The sequence below is a fragment of the Chaetura pelagica genome, unplaced genomic scaffold (assembly GCF_000747805.2).
Source record: "Chaetura pelagica isolate M959 unplaced genomic scaffold, ChaPel_1.0 scaffold356, whole genome shotgun sequence".
NCBI lineage: Eukaryota > Metazoa > Chordata > Aves > Apodiformes > Apodidae > Chaetura > Chaetura pelagica.
Window position 1 is genome coordinate 1074137 of NW_009953964.1, and position 16030 is coordinate 1090166.

The 16030-nt window shown below is 49.1% G+C and overlaps 2 protein-coding genes across 2 annotated transcripts in view; one reads left to right on the forward strand and one right to left on the reverse strand.

Moving 5' to 3' along the window:
- The window catches only part of LOC104392619 (rho GTPase-activating protein 7-like), a 14034-nt gene extending 12941 nt beyond the window's left edge, over positions 1-1093 (forward strand). Inside the window, exon 10 of the mRNA XM_010002048.1 lies at positions 998-1093. Coding sequence (XP_010000350.1) covers positions 998-1093 — 96 coding nt within the window. The remainder of the gene's footprint in view (positions 1-997) is intronic.
- Positions 1094-1552: 459 nt separating this feature from the next.
- RARS (arginyl-tRNA synthetase) lies at positions 1553-15928 on the reverse strand. The gene is made up of 15 exons (XM_010002049.1): positions 15806-15928; positions 13534-13668; positions 12862-13050; positions 9155-9266; positions 8092-8192; positions 7712-7833; positions 7284-7404; positions 6753-6882; positions 6324-6428; positions 5243-5421; positions 4644-4753; positions 3892-3997; positions 2798-2970; positions 2042-2289; positions 1553-1702 (listed from the first exon to the last, which is right to left on the reverse strand). The coding sequence occupies exons 1-15, from the start codon at positions 15926-15928 to the stop codon at positions 1593-1595; spliced, it is 2064 nt and encodes a 687-aa protein (XP_010000351.1). The 3' UTR covers positions 1553-1592.
- Positions 15929-16030: the final 102 nt, after the last annotated feature.

Sequence of the window (16030 nt, forward strand, 5' to 3'; positions counted from 1 at the left end):
CCAACTGGGACGGGTCACCTGGAGCTGCTGCTGCCTGGGAGCTGAGGAGCTGTGCCTGGACACAGCCCTGCTGCTCTGGAGCTGATGGTCCTGCCTGGTCACCCTGGACTGCAGCTGCTGCCATTAATGTCACCGACCCTGGCCCTGCCTGCCTGGCCTCCCCGATGGATGTGACTGGGACTCTGCTGGTCACCACTGCCCCTGCTGGGTCTGCCCTGCATCCCCTCAGGTATGGTGGGATGGGGTTCTGTGAGGCACTGCCCAGCCCCATGGTTCTGCACTCAGCATCCTGAGCAGCCAGTCCTGCTGCTCCCGTGGCCCCACCTTGGGAGGAGGGAGGACACAGCCATGGCACAGGACATGGTCAGGTAGCATAGCATGGAGCCTGGGCAGCTGGTGAAGCCCCAGCACATATGACTGCCATGCTGTGGACAGTGTGGCAGCAGAACTAGGTCTAGTTGTGTTCATGGGCACTACCTCTGTGCTGCTTTACCTCAGCAGAGCACCCAGCAGATCCCCAAGCACAGGCAGGCCCATGGCCCACTGCCCCACAGGTGGCCTGGCAGTTCCACACCAGCAACGAGCACCCAGCAAAGAGGTTTGCCAGCTCTGTAGGGACTCAGAACTTTGCTGCTGCAGGGAAAGGCATTTCCCTTGTGGTGTCCCCTGAGGGAATGTAGTTTAATTGATCTGCTCCTCCCCTGGGCTTGATGCTCCTCCAGGTACAACTGCTGCCTGCACCAGCACTGCTGGGAGCTGATGGTGCTGCTCCCACAGCAGGTAACCCAGCACTGCTGTCCTCTGGGCAGCACTTGGGACCACACCCCTTCTTTGAGGGCTGGTACAGGACACCTGCACAGGGCAGATGTGTGTGTGCTTGTAGGTGGTAGCCCCCCCACAGCCTGTATATTGTTCTGGTAGTGTGCTCTTCCACACCCTCCCTGGTGTGTTACATTGACGTTCAGTCCTTGAGTGTGATGGTCCATCTCCTGTGCAGGTACCTGACTGTTGCCTTGATCAGCTTACTAACATCTGCCATGAGCACCAGAGCCTCATGCTGCAGGGCTGGGATGAGACTGCTTGGCTCCCCTGAGAGCTCTGTGCTCTGCTGAGGGATGCTAGAGATGACATCAAAAGCTGGGTGATCTGCTCACAGCTGGCAAATAAGGTAAAGAGGGTGGGACTCACCAGAGTAAGGTTGGCATAGGGAGTGTGGGTAGTTGTGCTGTGGCTGGAGGGTTTCCTGGAGGTTCTCCTATGCATTCTGAGTTCTCAGTCCTTAAAACTCTGCAGACTGAAGCAGAGCAGCCCTGGGCTTGGGCCTGTGGGGTTTGGTTCCTGCACATGAGAGTTGCTCTGAGCTGTGCCCATTGGCCCCTTGTCTGCCTCTGTACCACGTTCCTGTTCTCCCCTTCCTCCCCACTCCTTTCTTCCCTTCTTCACTTACTTCCTCCTTGCCTTTCATTTCTTCATTCCTTTCTCTCTTAAGTGGGTATTGCTGCCCCAGAACATCTTCCCTTACCACAACACCTTAAACAGACACAGACACCTCCAGTTGTTGAGTCCCTTTATTGTCATCCCACAGGGAACAGCTACATCCTCTGCACAGGCTTGATCCCCAGGATGTCAAACCCTTTGGCCATGACGGTGGCCGTGGCTTCACACAGCAGGAGCCTCCACATGTTCACCTTCACGATCTGGCCTGCAAAACAGCAACAAAGGAGCTGGAGCAGCTGCTCAGAACAACCCATGCTGCCTTCCCCTGGGGAACACCATCCAACCACAACCTGGCCCTGGGCACACCGAGCTCCCTCCCAGGCTCCCTGTGCCAGGCAGACTGACCAGCCCTTGCGTTTCCGAGTTCCTGGTTGCTCACAACTCAACCCTCCTGCTTCACAAGGCAGATGACACAGGCTGTGCCAGCCACCTTCAGCCCTCCCTTCAGCAAGTAGTGTGACAATGGCCTTCCCAGCAGAGGGAAACACCCTCAGATTGCCTGTACTGTGGCATGTCACACAGGCACTCCCGAGCCAACACTCACCACTCTGCCTGTCCTTCTCAACACAGTAGCAGTTGTCATAAAACTCGGTGAAGGTGGTGGCCAGCTCGTACAGGTAGTCACAGAGTGTGTGCAGTAACAAGTCCTCCAGAATTTTCTGCAAGACCTCAGGGAACCGCAGGATGCACTTGCCCAGCTTCCATTCCTTCTCGTGGTCAAGGATCAGCACCTCCTCCCTGGCTGCCTTCTGCAGCATCTGCTCGTCAATGTTGGCCAGGCGGGCAATAGCCCTGGAACGACCCAGAGAGTCAGTCTGTGAGGGTCTGGCTGCTCAGCCTGCCCAGGGCCAGCTGCAGCTGGTCACTTCTGGCCTGCCTCAGGGCTAGCATGGGCCACCCACTAATTCCCTCACTTCCCCAGGCCAGAAAGGAGCAGTCAGCCCAGGGAACACCCAGGTAAACACTGCCCTCAGAGCCATCCCACTCTGCAGAGGAACAGGGAGAGATTTGGTCTGAGTAAAGGTCTTGGCAACAACAGCTGATGCTACTGAGCAAACCCAAGCCCAGGCTGCCAGAAAGACTGTACAGCAACACCTGAGGTGAGCAGCTGCTGGCACACAGAGGAGCTCGCTTTCAGATAGCAGAGAACACCATTTGCAGTGACAAATAAAATCGTGCCTAAGGCACATAGCAGTGTAGCTGAATTCTCTTACCAGTTGCCCCTACCAGCACTGATGCAGCCCAGTCAGCCCCCTCCCCACACCTGAGAGAGCAGCCCCCGGGCTCCCCACAGCCCCACCTGATGCGAGTGAAGGCGTAGAGCAAGTAGGCAGCCGTGTTCCCGCGGTCATCTAGCATCTTGTCGAAGGAGAACACGTAATCATTCAGTCTGTTGTGGGAGAGATCTGCATATTTAATACATCCAAAAGCCACTGATGTCTGAGCAGCTTTCAGCTCTTCTGCCGTGAGGACCTGATGCGATTTCAAAACAGAAGCAGCCATGAGGAAGGATGATACGTTGGCATCACAAACGCAACACGCAGCCTTGGCCACCTGGCAGGGCTCGGGGGGAAGGCCCAGGCTGCTGACTGGGTTTTACCCACAGGGTCTGCAGGGAAAGGCTCACACACACTTCTCCACCTGGCGACACCAGATAAGCCCAGATCCACCCCTCACTTCTCTTGCATCAAATGCCACTGCAGTCCTGGCAGGTTAAGGCTGACTTCCCTCTACTGCTGAAGGCCTGCAGGACCTCTCTGCCCCACAGGTTTGACACTTACACTGTGCTCCTGCTTCCTACAAGCCATGCCTGATGCCTACATGAAACAAACACCTGGCCCTCCTCCCCTTACAGAGAAGTTTGGGTAGTCTGAACACTCGCAAAAACTCTCTGGTGGAGCAGGGCCCCATCAGCACAGCAAAGGGCTTACAGCAAACTCAGCCATGGCCTCCAAGGGACATCAAGCCTGATGCCAAAGCCCATGCGGATCCTCAACCATCCATCCCCAGAACACACTGCTAACCCAGCAGGCCAAGGCTGCAACTTTATATTCTGCCACCACCTCCTGCATCCTAGGGGAGTCGCTGCTGTTCCCATCACACCAGCGATACCCTGATGGCACCTGCAAGGCCAGCTACCCTGCCAGGTCCAGTTCTCCACCCACACCAGCCAGAGGCCAGCCTGCTGCCTGCAGCTTTCCGTCTCCCACTGCTCTTCTTTCCCCACGACAGCATCTTGCTCAAACTGCCATTAACTAATCACACTGGGTACTCAATCCACAACATCTCCATGGCAGTGTCTAAATCCTCAGCTCACATCCAGAATGCAGAAGCCATGAATCTGTTAACAAATCTAGGAAGTTCTCAGGAGAGAGAAGCAATTTGTCATGGTACCTTGTCCCGTTCCTTGTCTTTCAGCTTGTCCATGGCTCGTTTCAGCCCTTCTTCCAGTAGATCCATCAGCCGCACTGTGTCCCCTGAACGGGTTTTGAACTTCTTCCTGAAAACACACAGCCAGAATGAGCACCTGCAGCCAGGCAAAACACCCCCCAAAACATGGGAATCTGTGAACACCTGTGGGGTGGCTCAGAAGGGTGACCAGGAAGGCTCCAGCAGTCAGAATTGTCCCAGTTCAAACATAAGGCAGGACACAACACCAGTGCTGGAGCCCAGCAAGGCACCTTTTATGACAAAACTACAGCAAAACTGGCACCTGACCATGGTTCAGCCACACCTTCAGAGAGGCACAAAACCAGCTTTGCAGCATGAGGGCTTGGCTTACAGACCAGGGCCAGAGGTTATTTTCCTTCATCCACCATGACGCAGGTGGACAATAATGGACATCATGACCTTTATCACTGTCATCTCCCAATGCTCCCGTCAGCTTCCACTGGCCATTCCCAGTGCCCCTCCCCAGATGCCAGGCAGCAGAAGCCAGGCCCAAGAGGGAACCCAACCACAACACCAGTGGCTGTTGTGGATCAGGGACCCTGACACACTGAAACAACAGTTACAAAGAACTGCACGGAGGCAGTGTTTGGGGTTTTTGGCACACTGCATACTACTTGTCAACAAAAGCAAGTCTTCTGCAGTCACTCAGACACCCTCTTCAGAGCACAAAGGAAAATCTACATCCAAAGACTTACTTGTCCTCTCCCAGCACCACTCCGAAGGCAGCGTGGGCCACTCTGGTTACTTTGGGGTCATACCAGCCAATCATCTGTCCAGCTGCAAACACTGTTTGCAAATGCACCGACTGCAAGGAACAAACAGCAACAACTGGTTCTCAACCCACTCCTCCAGCTACAGTTTTCTTCCCAGCTTTATTTCCTTCATAATGCGGCTTTCACAACCAGACTTACAATGTTTCTAGCTCCACAGAAAAACTCCACCCTTCAAAAACTTCTTGTTCACAGAAGCAGCATCCAGCAAATTCCCATCGCTGCTCAGATACAGAACTGACAACCTTGCATTCCCTCAGGCAAGGAGAGACCCAAGACTAAGCAGCACAAATCTCATACCAGATTTATTGAGATTTATGCTTCACCTCCCTCCAGTGGTAACCGGGTCTCTCCCCAGACAACCAGTTCTAAGGGCTCTTCATGAAGGTCTCCAGCCATTACACTGACAAGGACATGAGTAAATACACCTCCCTGAAAACATTCTACCTGTTACTGTTGCATGTCACTGAACACACCTTCTAAGGGTCTGCACCAGCAGTGACAGCAGAGGTTGGCACACTCACCTGGCCGCTGTCAACAACATAAATAATGATGTCAGCCTTCTCTTCATACAGTCTGTGTTTAAGAGCAGCTAAGTCAGATGTGTCATATGTGTAACCTCCATCTGATTTCATGATTGTCAACGGGACAGGGAAACCTGGGACAAACACGATCTTTCGGCCATCATCCACCTGCACAAATCCTAGAAAAGCAATGGAAAACATTCCGTGTTGTATTGACTGGGTAGGTTTGTGGGCCAGCACAGGCAGACACGCGTTCCCAGAGGCCACCAGAAGGAAAAGGCCATGCACTCATGTGTTCAAATAATGAATGGCTCAAAATATGAAAATGCCTAAATGAGAACTCCCTTCACCAACCAAGTCATGTTCTGCACTGCGCTCCGAGAACTCACACTGTGCACAAGGAAGCAGATCTGTACAGATCTGGCCTTACCAGAAGAGCCTTAATTGCATTTAAAAACTCCTGTCACTGGCACCTGCAGCCACAGAACCTGCACCACAAAGTATGGCATTAAAGGCAACAGAAACTCTGTGGAGATGAGGTGAGGACTTAGCAGAAAGCCTTTCAGAGATAAGGTTAGTCAGAACAGTTCAGCTGGTGAGATTCAACAACTGCCAAATGCAGAGAGGGAACAGGTAAAACCAGACTTGTGCTTTATCTGGCTTCTTGCCAGCCTCAAAGTCAACTTGATCCAAAAATGTCACTGTCTTCACAGAGACTTCTCAGACAAAGTTTCCATTCAGGCACAATGCTAAGACTGGGAAGTCTGTCATGTATCACTCTTGACTGTTTACTAAGAATACAAACAAATCCAATGGTACCTCATGCACATGCTACAAATACCACAGACAAACTGCTTTTGGTGTGAGACAGATTCATGCTCCCTGGAATGAAATATACAATAAACAATTCCACCAATGCTCCTCTGGGACTTAACGCCACAGAAAATCCACTGTGGCTGGGAAAAAGATCAGGGATGTGGGACAAGAACTTCAAAAACATGAGTCCAACACCTCATCCAAGGGGAGGGAGGTTACCTCGCCCATCCTGACAGCTACAGAATTTCTCAGACCAAAGTCTCACCTTTATCTTCAAATTCTTTTACGATGTCTTTCATCATTTCATGGTAGAACGATTCCCCTCGCTCTATGAGTGTGATGTCCAAGCAGTTGTAAATTTTCTGGAACTCTTGAGGAGGGAACAGAACAAAATACTTCCATGAAATGCACACAGTGGGAACTAGGGGCATACATTTACCCATGCGCAGAGCAAGTCCCTAAAGGCATTTTCCATCTCTTGGTGAAGCCATCAGACTAGGACATGGGAGACAAAAGACTTCACTGAAGCCTCACCCGACAGCCCCGTGCTTTGGTATCAGCTTTTTGCCTTAAGCTGCTCAAGGCAGCGTGGCAGGGATTTTAAAAAGAAAACTAGAGGATGGGCTCAGCCACAGTAGTGAGGAAACTACACTGCTGTACTGCTCAGACACATCCCCCAGTGTGGCCAAGTCACCTTTGCGCGACACGTCACAGATGAGCTCCCAGGCTTTAATGAAGTCTGGGTTTTTGCTCTGCAGCAGCACCACACATTGGTAGGCACGTTTCTTGAATTCCTCCTCTGTGTCAAACCTCCTCTTGGATTCCTACGGCAAAACACACTGCATGAAAAAGCACCTCTTCCTCCCCTGAAACACAGAGTCACACACGTGGTTGTTCTGGTTGGAAAAGACCTTTAAGCTCATCAAGTCCAACCATAAGCTAACTCTGCAAACCCTCAGCATTCCTACCAGGCTCCCCAGGCACAACCATCTCACCAGACAGAGGCAGGGTGCTTACACAGGCCTTTAAGCATGTCCCAGACAGACAACTCAAGAGCTGATACTGCAGTGCATTATCCAGCACCAGGTTTATGCAATCATCTATCAACAGTGATTAAATTATTTTGTTTCTCCAAAACTATGCTGCAATTTGTAAAGCTCCTCAATCTGCTTTTCAGATGTTGACATAAATAGCATGCTTATTTGCTACAATTTGCTACAAATACCTTGTAAAAAGACTGAAGATCCCCAATGGGAGGAGAAACAGTTAAATAATCTGGAAATTTGTCTTGAAGGTGAGCAATGAGCATTCCAAATTGGGTGCCCCAGTCTCCTAAATGGTTTAACCTTGAAGCAATCAGAGAGCACAATAACAATGATTTCTCAAACATATCCTTTAAAATACAGGCATTTAAAATACATATATTCTAAAAGAAGACACACACATAATATCAGAAATCACAACCAGGCAAGGCCCCCATTTCACTGCCATGAAGCTGCTGCCTATCTTGATTCCTAACTCTGCTACACTGGCTCAGCTGCACATAAAGGATTATTTGTTGTGTGCTTATAAAAAAAGACCAATACAGACCAAAGCACAGAGGTAAATATTGCTTAAATATTTAGCCCAGCCCACCCAGAAGTCAGTTCTCACCTCAGAACATCATAACCTGCAAATTCGAACAGTCGAGACATGCTCTCTCCGATGATGGTAGACCTCAGGTGGCCAACGTGCATCTCCTTTGCAATGTTGGGGGATGAAAAATCCACCACCACCTTAGACACAGTGCCAGAGGTGAAAATTAATAAAAGGCAGCAGCAGGCCTGGCCCTCACCCACCAGAGACCCCGCCAGGCACACACAGCCTGCCCCATGGTCCCCAACCCCTAAGTGACATCCCATTTGCCCCGCTGAAACAACCAGCTGACACAGGCATCAGCTGCTCAAGAAATCCCCTTGGTGGGAATCTCAAGGCTGCCTGCAGTCCAGCACGTTTCATCTGCATGGGAGCAGGATGCCCATGCCCTACTGTACCTTTTTCCTTTTGCCAATAGCTGGTGGTTGAACTCCATTCATCAATAAACTGCTCAGCTGCTTCGATACAAAATCCTTTCTCAAGTGGACATTGATAAAACCTTTAGAGGAGGAAACCAGCAGTGAGTGCTGGGGCTGCAGAAATCCCTTAAAGCACTTCTTGTTTCCTTCTCCTTTGGATTTCTGGTTCCTCACATCAAGAGCACATGACGTTAGCTTGACAGAACTTCAGTAACAGGACAAGAAAGCTGTCACTAGAAGACAGTTTCTGTTCCCAGATGACAAGAGACTGTTTCACACCTCTGTAGCCTTCACTGTAGGAGCCAGGTGCTGCAAGCTAGTCACTGACACAGCTCCCTTCTGCACTGTCACTCAAAGGTGAATTTGTAAAAAACATTTTTAAGGAGAAAATAAATGATCTTGCCAGGTTTGCAGAATGCAAAAACAAATCATGCTTTGTCTTGTTTGTTAAAATTAATATCCTAACACATAGTCCCACCTAGGATAATCCATGCTTGTGGAAAAACAGTTTTACTTCTGCTTCACAGAGCTAATGAACAAGCTTCTGCCCAAGCACTCCAAGGGCTGTGCTGTGTGTCCTCAGGAATGTGAGCCCTTGTATTTCTTCCTGGGTCACAGGGACAAAACAGATGCACCAATTAATAACCTTCAGCATCTCAGCACTGAGAGGACAAGGTCTCCTCACCATGCAAGCAACAGCACAAAGGCCATGCTGCGACTTGCTGTCAGTTCATGCCTGTGGCTGATCCCCATCACCGATGGTCAAAGGGGACAAGACAGCTCCTTAAGGAACAGTGGAAAAGTCACTAATTAAAGGGCTCAGGATTGCACTTGCCAGTTCTAATAGGGAGGTAGATTTTCTGCTAGTGCCCAAGTCTGAGGCTCCAAAGCTCACCAAGACAGAAGCAGCTAATTCAGCCATAACCACAGTTTTAAATCACACAATAGTTTAACTCAACTCAGCTTCCGTGATTGCCACCCAGTACAGAACTGCCCTGTCAGCTTTAAAACCTACCAAGTATGTAACATTAAACTCTCTTACCAGGACCAGCAATTTCAACCTTCTCAATGCATTCATTGGCAGGAATATTTTTTACTATTTTCTCAGCGATTTCTCTTGGGCTAACCTTCTGCTCTTTGGTTTTGAGCAGTATCTGAAACACAACAAGAAGATCAAGTAAAACATTCTACAGAGTGAGACAGAAAGCACAGACAGTGCAGCACTCAGAGATCCTCATCATTCTTAAGCTTCACAATGCAGAGACAAACACAAACATCTCTAGGTAATTTTACAGATTACATCACATCTTTCTACACAGCAGAAAGGTAATCAGATCCAACACGTTCACACCTTTCTGATAAGGGCAATTCGTGTCAGAAAAAAATCTTCCAGGCTATTTTTCAATAAATTAAATGGTTTGGCAAATCCTTCTGTCCCTAAGACAGTAAAAAGGACAAACTCTTAAAAAAATAAATCAAAATAACTGGCCCAGTCCTTCATACTGCTTCAAAATCCTGTTCATCAGCCTCACAGGTAGTTTTGAACTGTGCCTAGAGTAGATGCTGAATGTGGTTTCAGAGCAAGTCTCCTGATTTATCATTAAAAGCAACCAAAGCAAACTGCCTTCAGTTCTGCCTTAGACTCACACTTAATAAATAAATAAATGGCTAAATAAATAAAATCCAACAATCCAAGCAACCAAAGAGAACCCTGACTCTGCCCAGTTTTCTTAAAAGAGCATCAGAAAAAAATGCTGATTAACTCTCCAGACATAGATGGCCCACTGTGAGGAACACCAATAACACAATGCAAGTTCACATACAACAAAGGAATCAGAATGGCTTGTGTTTGAAGGGACCTTCAGAGATCATCTAGACCAACTCCACAACTTCTCTGCCCGCTCCCAAAGCACCCTCTCTCTCACATAGCTATTTGCAAAACTTAGGAAAACACCCTTTAGGAGAACCCTGTGAGCTACCCCAACTCATCCCTTGCACAAAGGAGGATTGTGTGAGCTACCCCAACCTGTCCCTTGCACAAGAGTACATTCTCACTGTATAAAATTACCACAACTCTTTGTTTCTCATTACATAATTTTCTGTCCTTACTCTGATGTGTTTGAAAATAACCCATCACTGCCCATCAAGGCCACAAAAAGCACGTATCCCTTTGTCAGTTCAGAATTCACACTCACTGCTGCTGCTATTTGTTAACTTGGCCTCTGCTGCAAAATGGAACTTCTGCTGAAGTTTCAGCTTCCTGTTTAACCTGCCACACACGCAGTTGCTTGGAACAGGATCCTTACAAGATGGAATTGGCAAGAAAAGAAAACCTCTGCAGCCTTCTATGCTGCAATCTACTGGAAAAATAAAAGCACCCAGATTACAGGTGTGTTATCTGAATCATTCCAGAAACAGTCACCATACTGTTACTCTAAGGAGCAAGCAGACCTCCTGGCTGAAACCCCAGGCATTAATATGCTAACGAGCTCCCAGGACAACAATATGCATTTGTAAGGGCTGTTTCCACATGGGCGCATTTCGGGGAGGGATTGCTGCCTGGAACCCCTGCTGCCCATGCAGGGGCACTTCCTGCTTGGCTAGTGTCCAGCATGCACAGGGACAGCCTGGGGGCAGAAAGGCTCTGTGGGGAGATGTGCACCACAGTCAAGTCCTTAAAACTTAGGCCAACAGAGAGTGCTGCTTTCAGAGAGGAATGTCTGCACTGCATCCTCTGGCTCTGCCGTGCTGCATTTGTGAGAGTTGCCAAGCTGAGGCCCAGCTTGTAGGGTGCACCTTTCCAGGGAACAAACTCCATAGCCAAGCCCAGCACCAGGAGTCCTTATTCACCAGTACAGCTGACAAACTGGAACTTGAAACCCTGGCTTGAAGGGGACCGTTCAGACACTGAGTTATGCAAACAACGTTGACACTGAGAAGCCAGGACTGCTTGAGAATCCCAACTGCGACTTAATTGGGGTAAAGCAGCGGTCAGGAAAATGGCAGAGCCCTGCAGGCCCGTGTCAGCGCAGTCACCCCGGGTGCTCCTCTGGCTGGGGCCCAGCCAAACATGCTAACGAGACCAAGGGAAGAGGACACAGATTTGGGAGGGCTGCTTCCACCCTGGCACTCCAACCAGAAGCCTGCTGGCCAGCACGTATCCATGCTGCCCGAGTCAGGATCCCTGTGGCAGGACAGTGGCTGCAGGCAGCCTGGGAGAGCAGAATTCCCTGGGTGCTGGTGCATGTTGGGTCAAGATGACCAGTCTAATAAATTAATAAAGGGGAACTGACAACAGAACACTTAAAAAAATAATATTGCTTCTATTGGGATTGCAAAATAAAAGATCTGTGATTACAAAGAGTCTTATCTATTCACTCAAAGGCATCGACGCACTGAAAGTTCAGGTAGTTTAGCGCCTCAGCTAGAGTGCACCATCTCCTTCCTCCCACTGAGCAGCTCCTCAAGTCTCTCCACTCTATTGGGGTCCTCTTTGGCCAAATTGCTTCCAGAAAGCAGCAATGCCATCATTTTCAAAGTAGCTGTCAATACCAGCCAGATTAAGAAACCATCCCCACTCCTTCCTTTGCACACACTTAACAGGTGTTCTGTAAAGTGGAACCGTTCTTACAGTTGCCTGAAAACCTCCAAGATCTGAATGTCATAACAAAATAAACCACATTTTCTGCATTTTGCTCAGTTAAAAGAAAATACAGATGGCACCAACCATAGATGTGGGGATGCCTACACAGCCTCCTCTCAGCAAATGCTTGGATAACAACAGCAAGCCAGGGACATGAACACAAAAAAGGGAGTGGAATAGCACACTCAAAGCCACGTGAAAGAGCATTTGTCACTAAATGGAAAGTGCTCAAAGGAATGCAGCAAGGGGCAGCCAAATTCAGCTGTAACCAGGGAGTTAACATGAGACTTTAGAAACCAAGGAGCCAGCTAAAGCAGGAAGGAGGAAGGTGTGAGCAACAGTCTCCACCTGGCTGGACACTGTAAAAAGGTGTTTCATGCCCATCACAGCCCCTGCCCAGGCCCAACAACGACCTGTGCCACCAACTGCCGTGTGCAGCCTGTGCTGGAGCTCACAAAGGGCAGCTCAGGATGCAGCACCCAGGCACCCCTGCCCCACCCAGGCACACTGCACCCCTTCTTGCTGCCACGTGCACCCATGGGCAGCAGGAGCTCAGTGCCCACAGCAGCAGACGTGTGCGCCACCAGGGCCACCCGAGCTGCCAGGGATGGGGCCCTGTCTGTAACCACCCCCCCTCAAGGGGGTGTGCACACCACTGTGATTGGGGACATGATACTTTCCTGGCATTACTAGAGAGGAGTTAAGAGATTTGCAGGTGTTTAGCAACATTTTGTAACCATCCAGAGTGGTGATTCATTGCTTTGCTGGTAGTTCCAAACATGTAGCTCACTAATTGGTAGTTAATTACATATCATTAATAAATCAATGCAGCACTTAAAAGTCTGATTTGATTTAGATCCCACAAAATGAGCAGTTTTTCTGTGTGACACACAGGTAACTCTCTGGTATCAGCCATCTAAACAGAGATTAAAGGTCCACTCTGTGAAGGCCAATGCTTCCCCTAAAATGCCATTAGATTCTCAGCCCAGAGGGCTGCAACAAGCCTGAGGCAGGTCCAGTATTGGAGCTTTCCCTGTCCTATTACTCAGCATCCAACAGACAACTCCCCTGGTTTTATTTCTCCTTGTGAGGCCATTCAGCTTTACCTGTGTTATGCCCATGGCGCTGTTGCACTGGTAATCCCCAAACTTGGGCTGCTGACTCGGCGTCACCACCAGTGGGGGGTTTTCTAAATCTGGGTAGGCAGCATGAATAGCAGCTCCAAAGATCTCCTGAAGACAGCTGTTGATATTAATCATGCTTTTTGCTGTTTTACTTCTTTCCTCTTGAAGGCTCTGAAAAAAAGAAAACCCAGAAGGTTAAATTCCCAACATCTGAGGAGCAGTTAAATCCCACTTTTTCCCTTGGCTGCCTGGCAAAGGGTGACTGAGAGATCTGGCTGACACTGAGAGCAGCATAAACCACATAAACATCACGTGAGGCAAGAGCTGCTTCTCCCTTTGAACCTCCCAGCACCAACACTTCTCCTGGATGTGGAGCCGTGTCACTCCTCACACCTTGTCAGTGATCCTGGCAGAGTTCCCAGCAGGGCTGCCAGGACCTGATGGTCTGGGCTTACGAACACACAGACATTTTTCATAAATTAGGATTCTGTTTAAGAAGAAAATACCTGATGTGTCACCAACAATTAAGGTGTCAGAATGCAGCATGACCACGCTGTCATACATCACTAGCTTTAACCAGCTGACATCATTTATGTAGCTTGTCTTAAGGAGAAAAAACCCACAAGCCACAGCCTGATTCTTGACTCCCTTTACCTTCTGCAGGAAATTTAACCGATACTTGAGTTTTGCGTTTTCGTCTCGCAATCCTTCCAAACTGGGGGAGATTCCCAAGCACCCAAAGTTCTTCAGACACTCGATTTCTGCAGTTAACAACTTGATCTCGTTTTCCTGAAAAGCAAATTAGACTGTCACTCAGTAATTCTTGGAGTGGAGGTCCAGCAGGTGAGGAGCTACAAGATCTCAGCTGCAGTTCTAGTTCTGCCTGGTAAAGGACACGTAGGTTGAACAATTCCAGACAGTTCGTGCTTAAGGGTAGTTTCTATTTGGTTCAAAAACGGGGATTCTGAAACATTCTTAAAAAAAGTTGGTGAGATAATAATCTCACTAATATCTTCACAGAAGTGTAAGAAAGACAACAGGTCATGCTAATAAAATTCATTCCCAAAATAAGCACTTTTCTCTACCTTTTAAAATCTCATCATTTGACTCCAAGTTCCCTAGACCCTCCTTCAGCCACTTTCACCATCTCAGAGGCCACAGTTTTGCTCCCAGAAGATGCAACCACAATCACACACACAACCCCAGCAGGCTCAGACCCCAACTGGGGACAGAAATGCCCAGAAGTACAGTGTGCTGCTTCACAGGGGGATTTCTCAGAATCACAGAATGCTAGGGGTTGGAAGGGACCCCTGGAGATCATGGAGCCCAACCCCCTTACCAGAGCAGAGCCACCACAGAATCTAGGGCAGGTCACTCAGAAACGCATCCAGGTGGATCTTGACAGTATCCAGAGAAGGAGACTCCACAACTTCTCTGGGCAGCCTGTTCCAGAGCTCTGTCACCCTTACAGTAAAAAAGTTCTTCTTCATGTTGAGGTGGAGCTTCCTGTGCTCTAAGTTGTATCCATTGTCCCACAGGTCATGAGATTGGCCTTTCCTTCCTGACACAAGAAGCACAGGGCCACTGCTGCAGCCTGCACTCACCCTCCTCAGTACACAACCCTTCCTGCCCTACCTCCAGCATGGCTTCTCCCTTAAAACAGGCATTAGGAATGTCACATGGACCTCTATGCTCCAATAAACAAACCTCCATGTGCTCCTCTGGACTTCACAGCCCAGGACCCAGCAAGTGTTTCAACACAGTCTTAGCCCAGTTATTGGCAGCTGCTGCAAGGAGCAGTCATTTTCTTTGCCCCATCCCCTAAAGAAACCAAGTATCTGAAACTTCATCTCTGCTGTCCATCTCTTGTCCTCCCCCTTAATAGGCTTTGTGCCTACCAGCCACAAACCTGGCCCAAAATGCAAGTGAGTCGATGCTGCTATGGAGGGAAAGGCAGCTGGAAGAGGCAGTGAGTGCCCACCAGCCCCTGGTGGACTCATGCAGGGTTTCCTCTACCACAGCTCCCACAGCAGGAGGCAGCTCAGGCTATTACTGCAGTCAAACAGGCCACCAAACTTAGCAAAAAGGGCTCATTTCCTTTGTTACTCTTGAAACATTGGAATATTTAATTACAGCAAAAAAGTGGGCCACCAAACCTTCTGCTCTTCTATGTCCCCCTGAAAAACAGCTCCCACAAATGCTACTGTCACTAAGTGCAGATGCTCAAAAACCCTCAGCTGAGCCAAACATTCTTCAGCTTGGCCTGTTTGTGGAGCAGGTACTTCAAAACAAGTACTTCAGAGATCATTCATCTGGGCTTCAGCTTCCAGCACACTTCTTTTACAGCCTCAAGCCCTCCTCTGCTGCAGAGCAGGAGGCTTCCTGCAGGTTCAGATGTGAGAACACAGGACTTTGAGGAAAAAAAACCACCTTTCTCAAAACCTCTGGTTTGGCACTGAGTCAGTTAAAACCATGGGACAGCACAGCTGTCACTCAAAGGTAACTCACTTCAAATAGCCTATGACAGCTGCTCCTTCTCCTGTATATTATTTCTTTTTTTAACCCAAGGCACATCCATAAAAAAATCAGGCTGGTTTCCTCTCACATACCTACACCTCCCCTCACACAACCATCCGAAAAAAACACTGTTTTTATTTTAAACTTGTCTTACTGGCCTGACCTGGCAGCAGTTCATTTAACTCAGACCCACTTGAAATATTTTCAGACAGAACTTCAAGTTTAGAACAGCACAAGACAGGTTTAATCCCATTGCTTTACAGCTGTTTGCCTCAAAGTTTAAGTAACCACTATTGCTACAAAGTGACTTCAAGGAGCATGAGAGCAGTGACACACAAATCTCATTCCCCCCCACCCCTAGAAAGTGCTCTAAGGGAAGCACAAAGGTGTGTCCTACACTGAACGCTACATTAGCTGTACATTCTGTGCCCTCTAGCAAAGTCACGAGGATATCCTGCCCCCTCAGCGAGCAGCCGGACACAGCAGCGGCGCCAGGAACCAGGGCGGTACCGCACAGAACCGCGTCCGACATCCTCCTGCGCGCCCTTCCTCTGATTGTTAACACTCTGTCCGACCTCCGCCTTCAGCCCCGCCGAGAAGCGCCAGGAAATGAACCAGCCCCGCAATTCCCAGC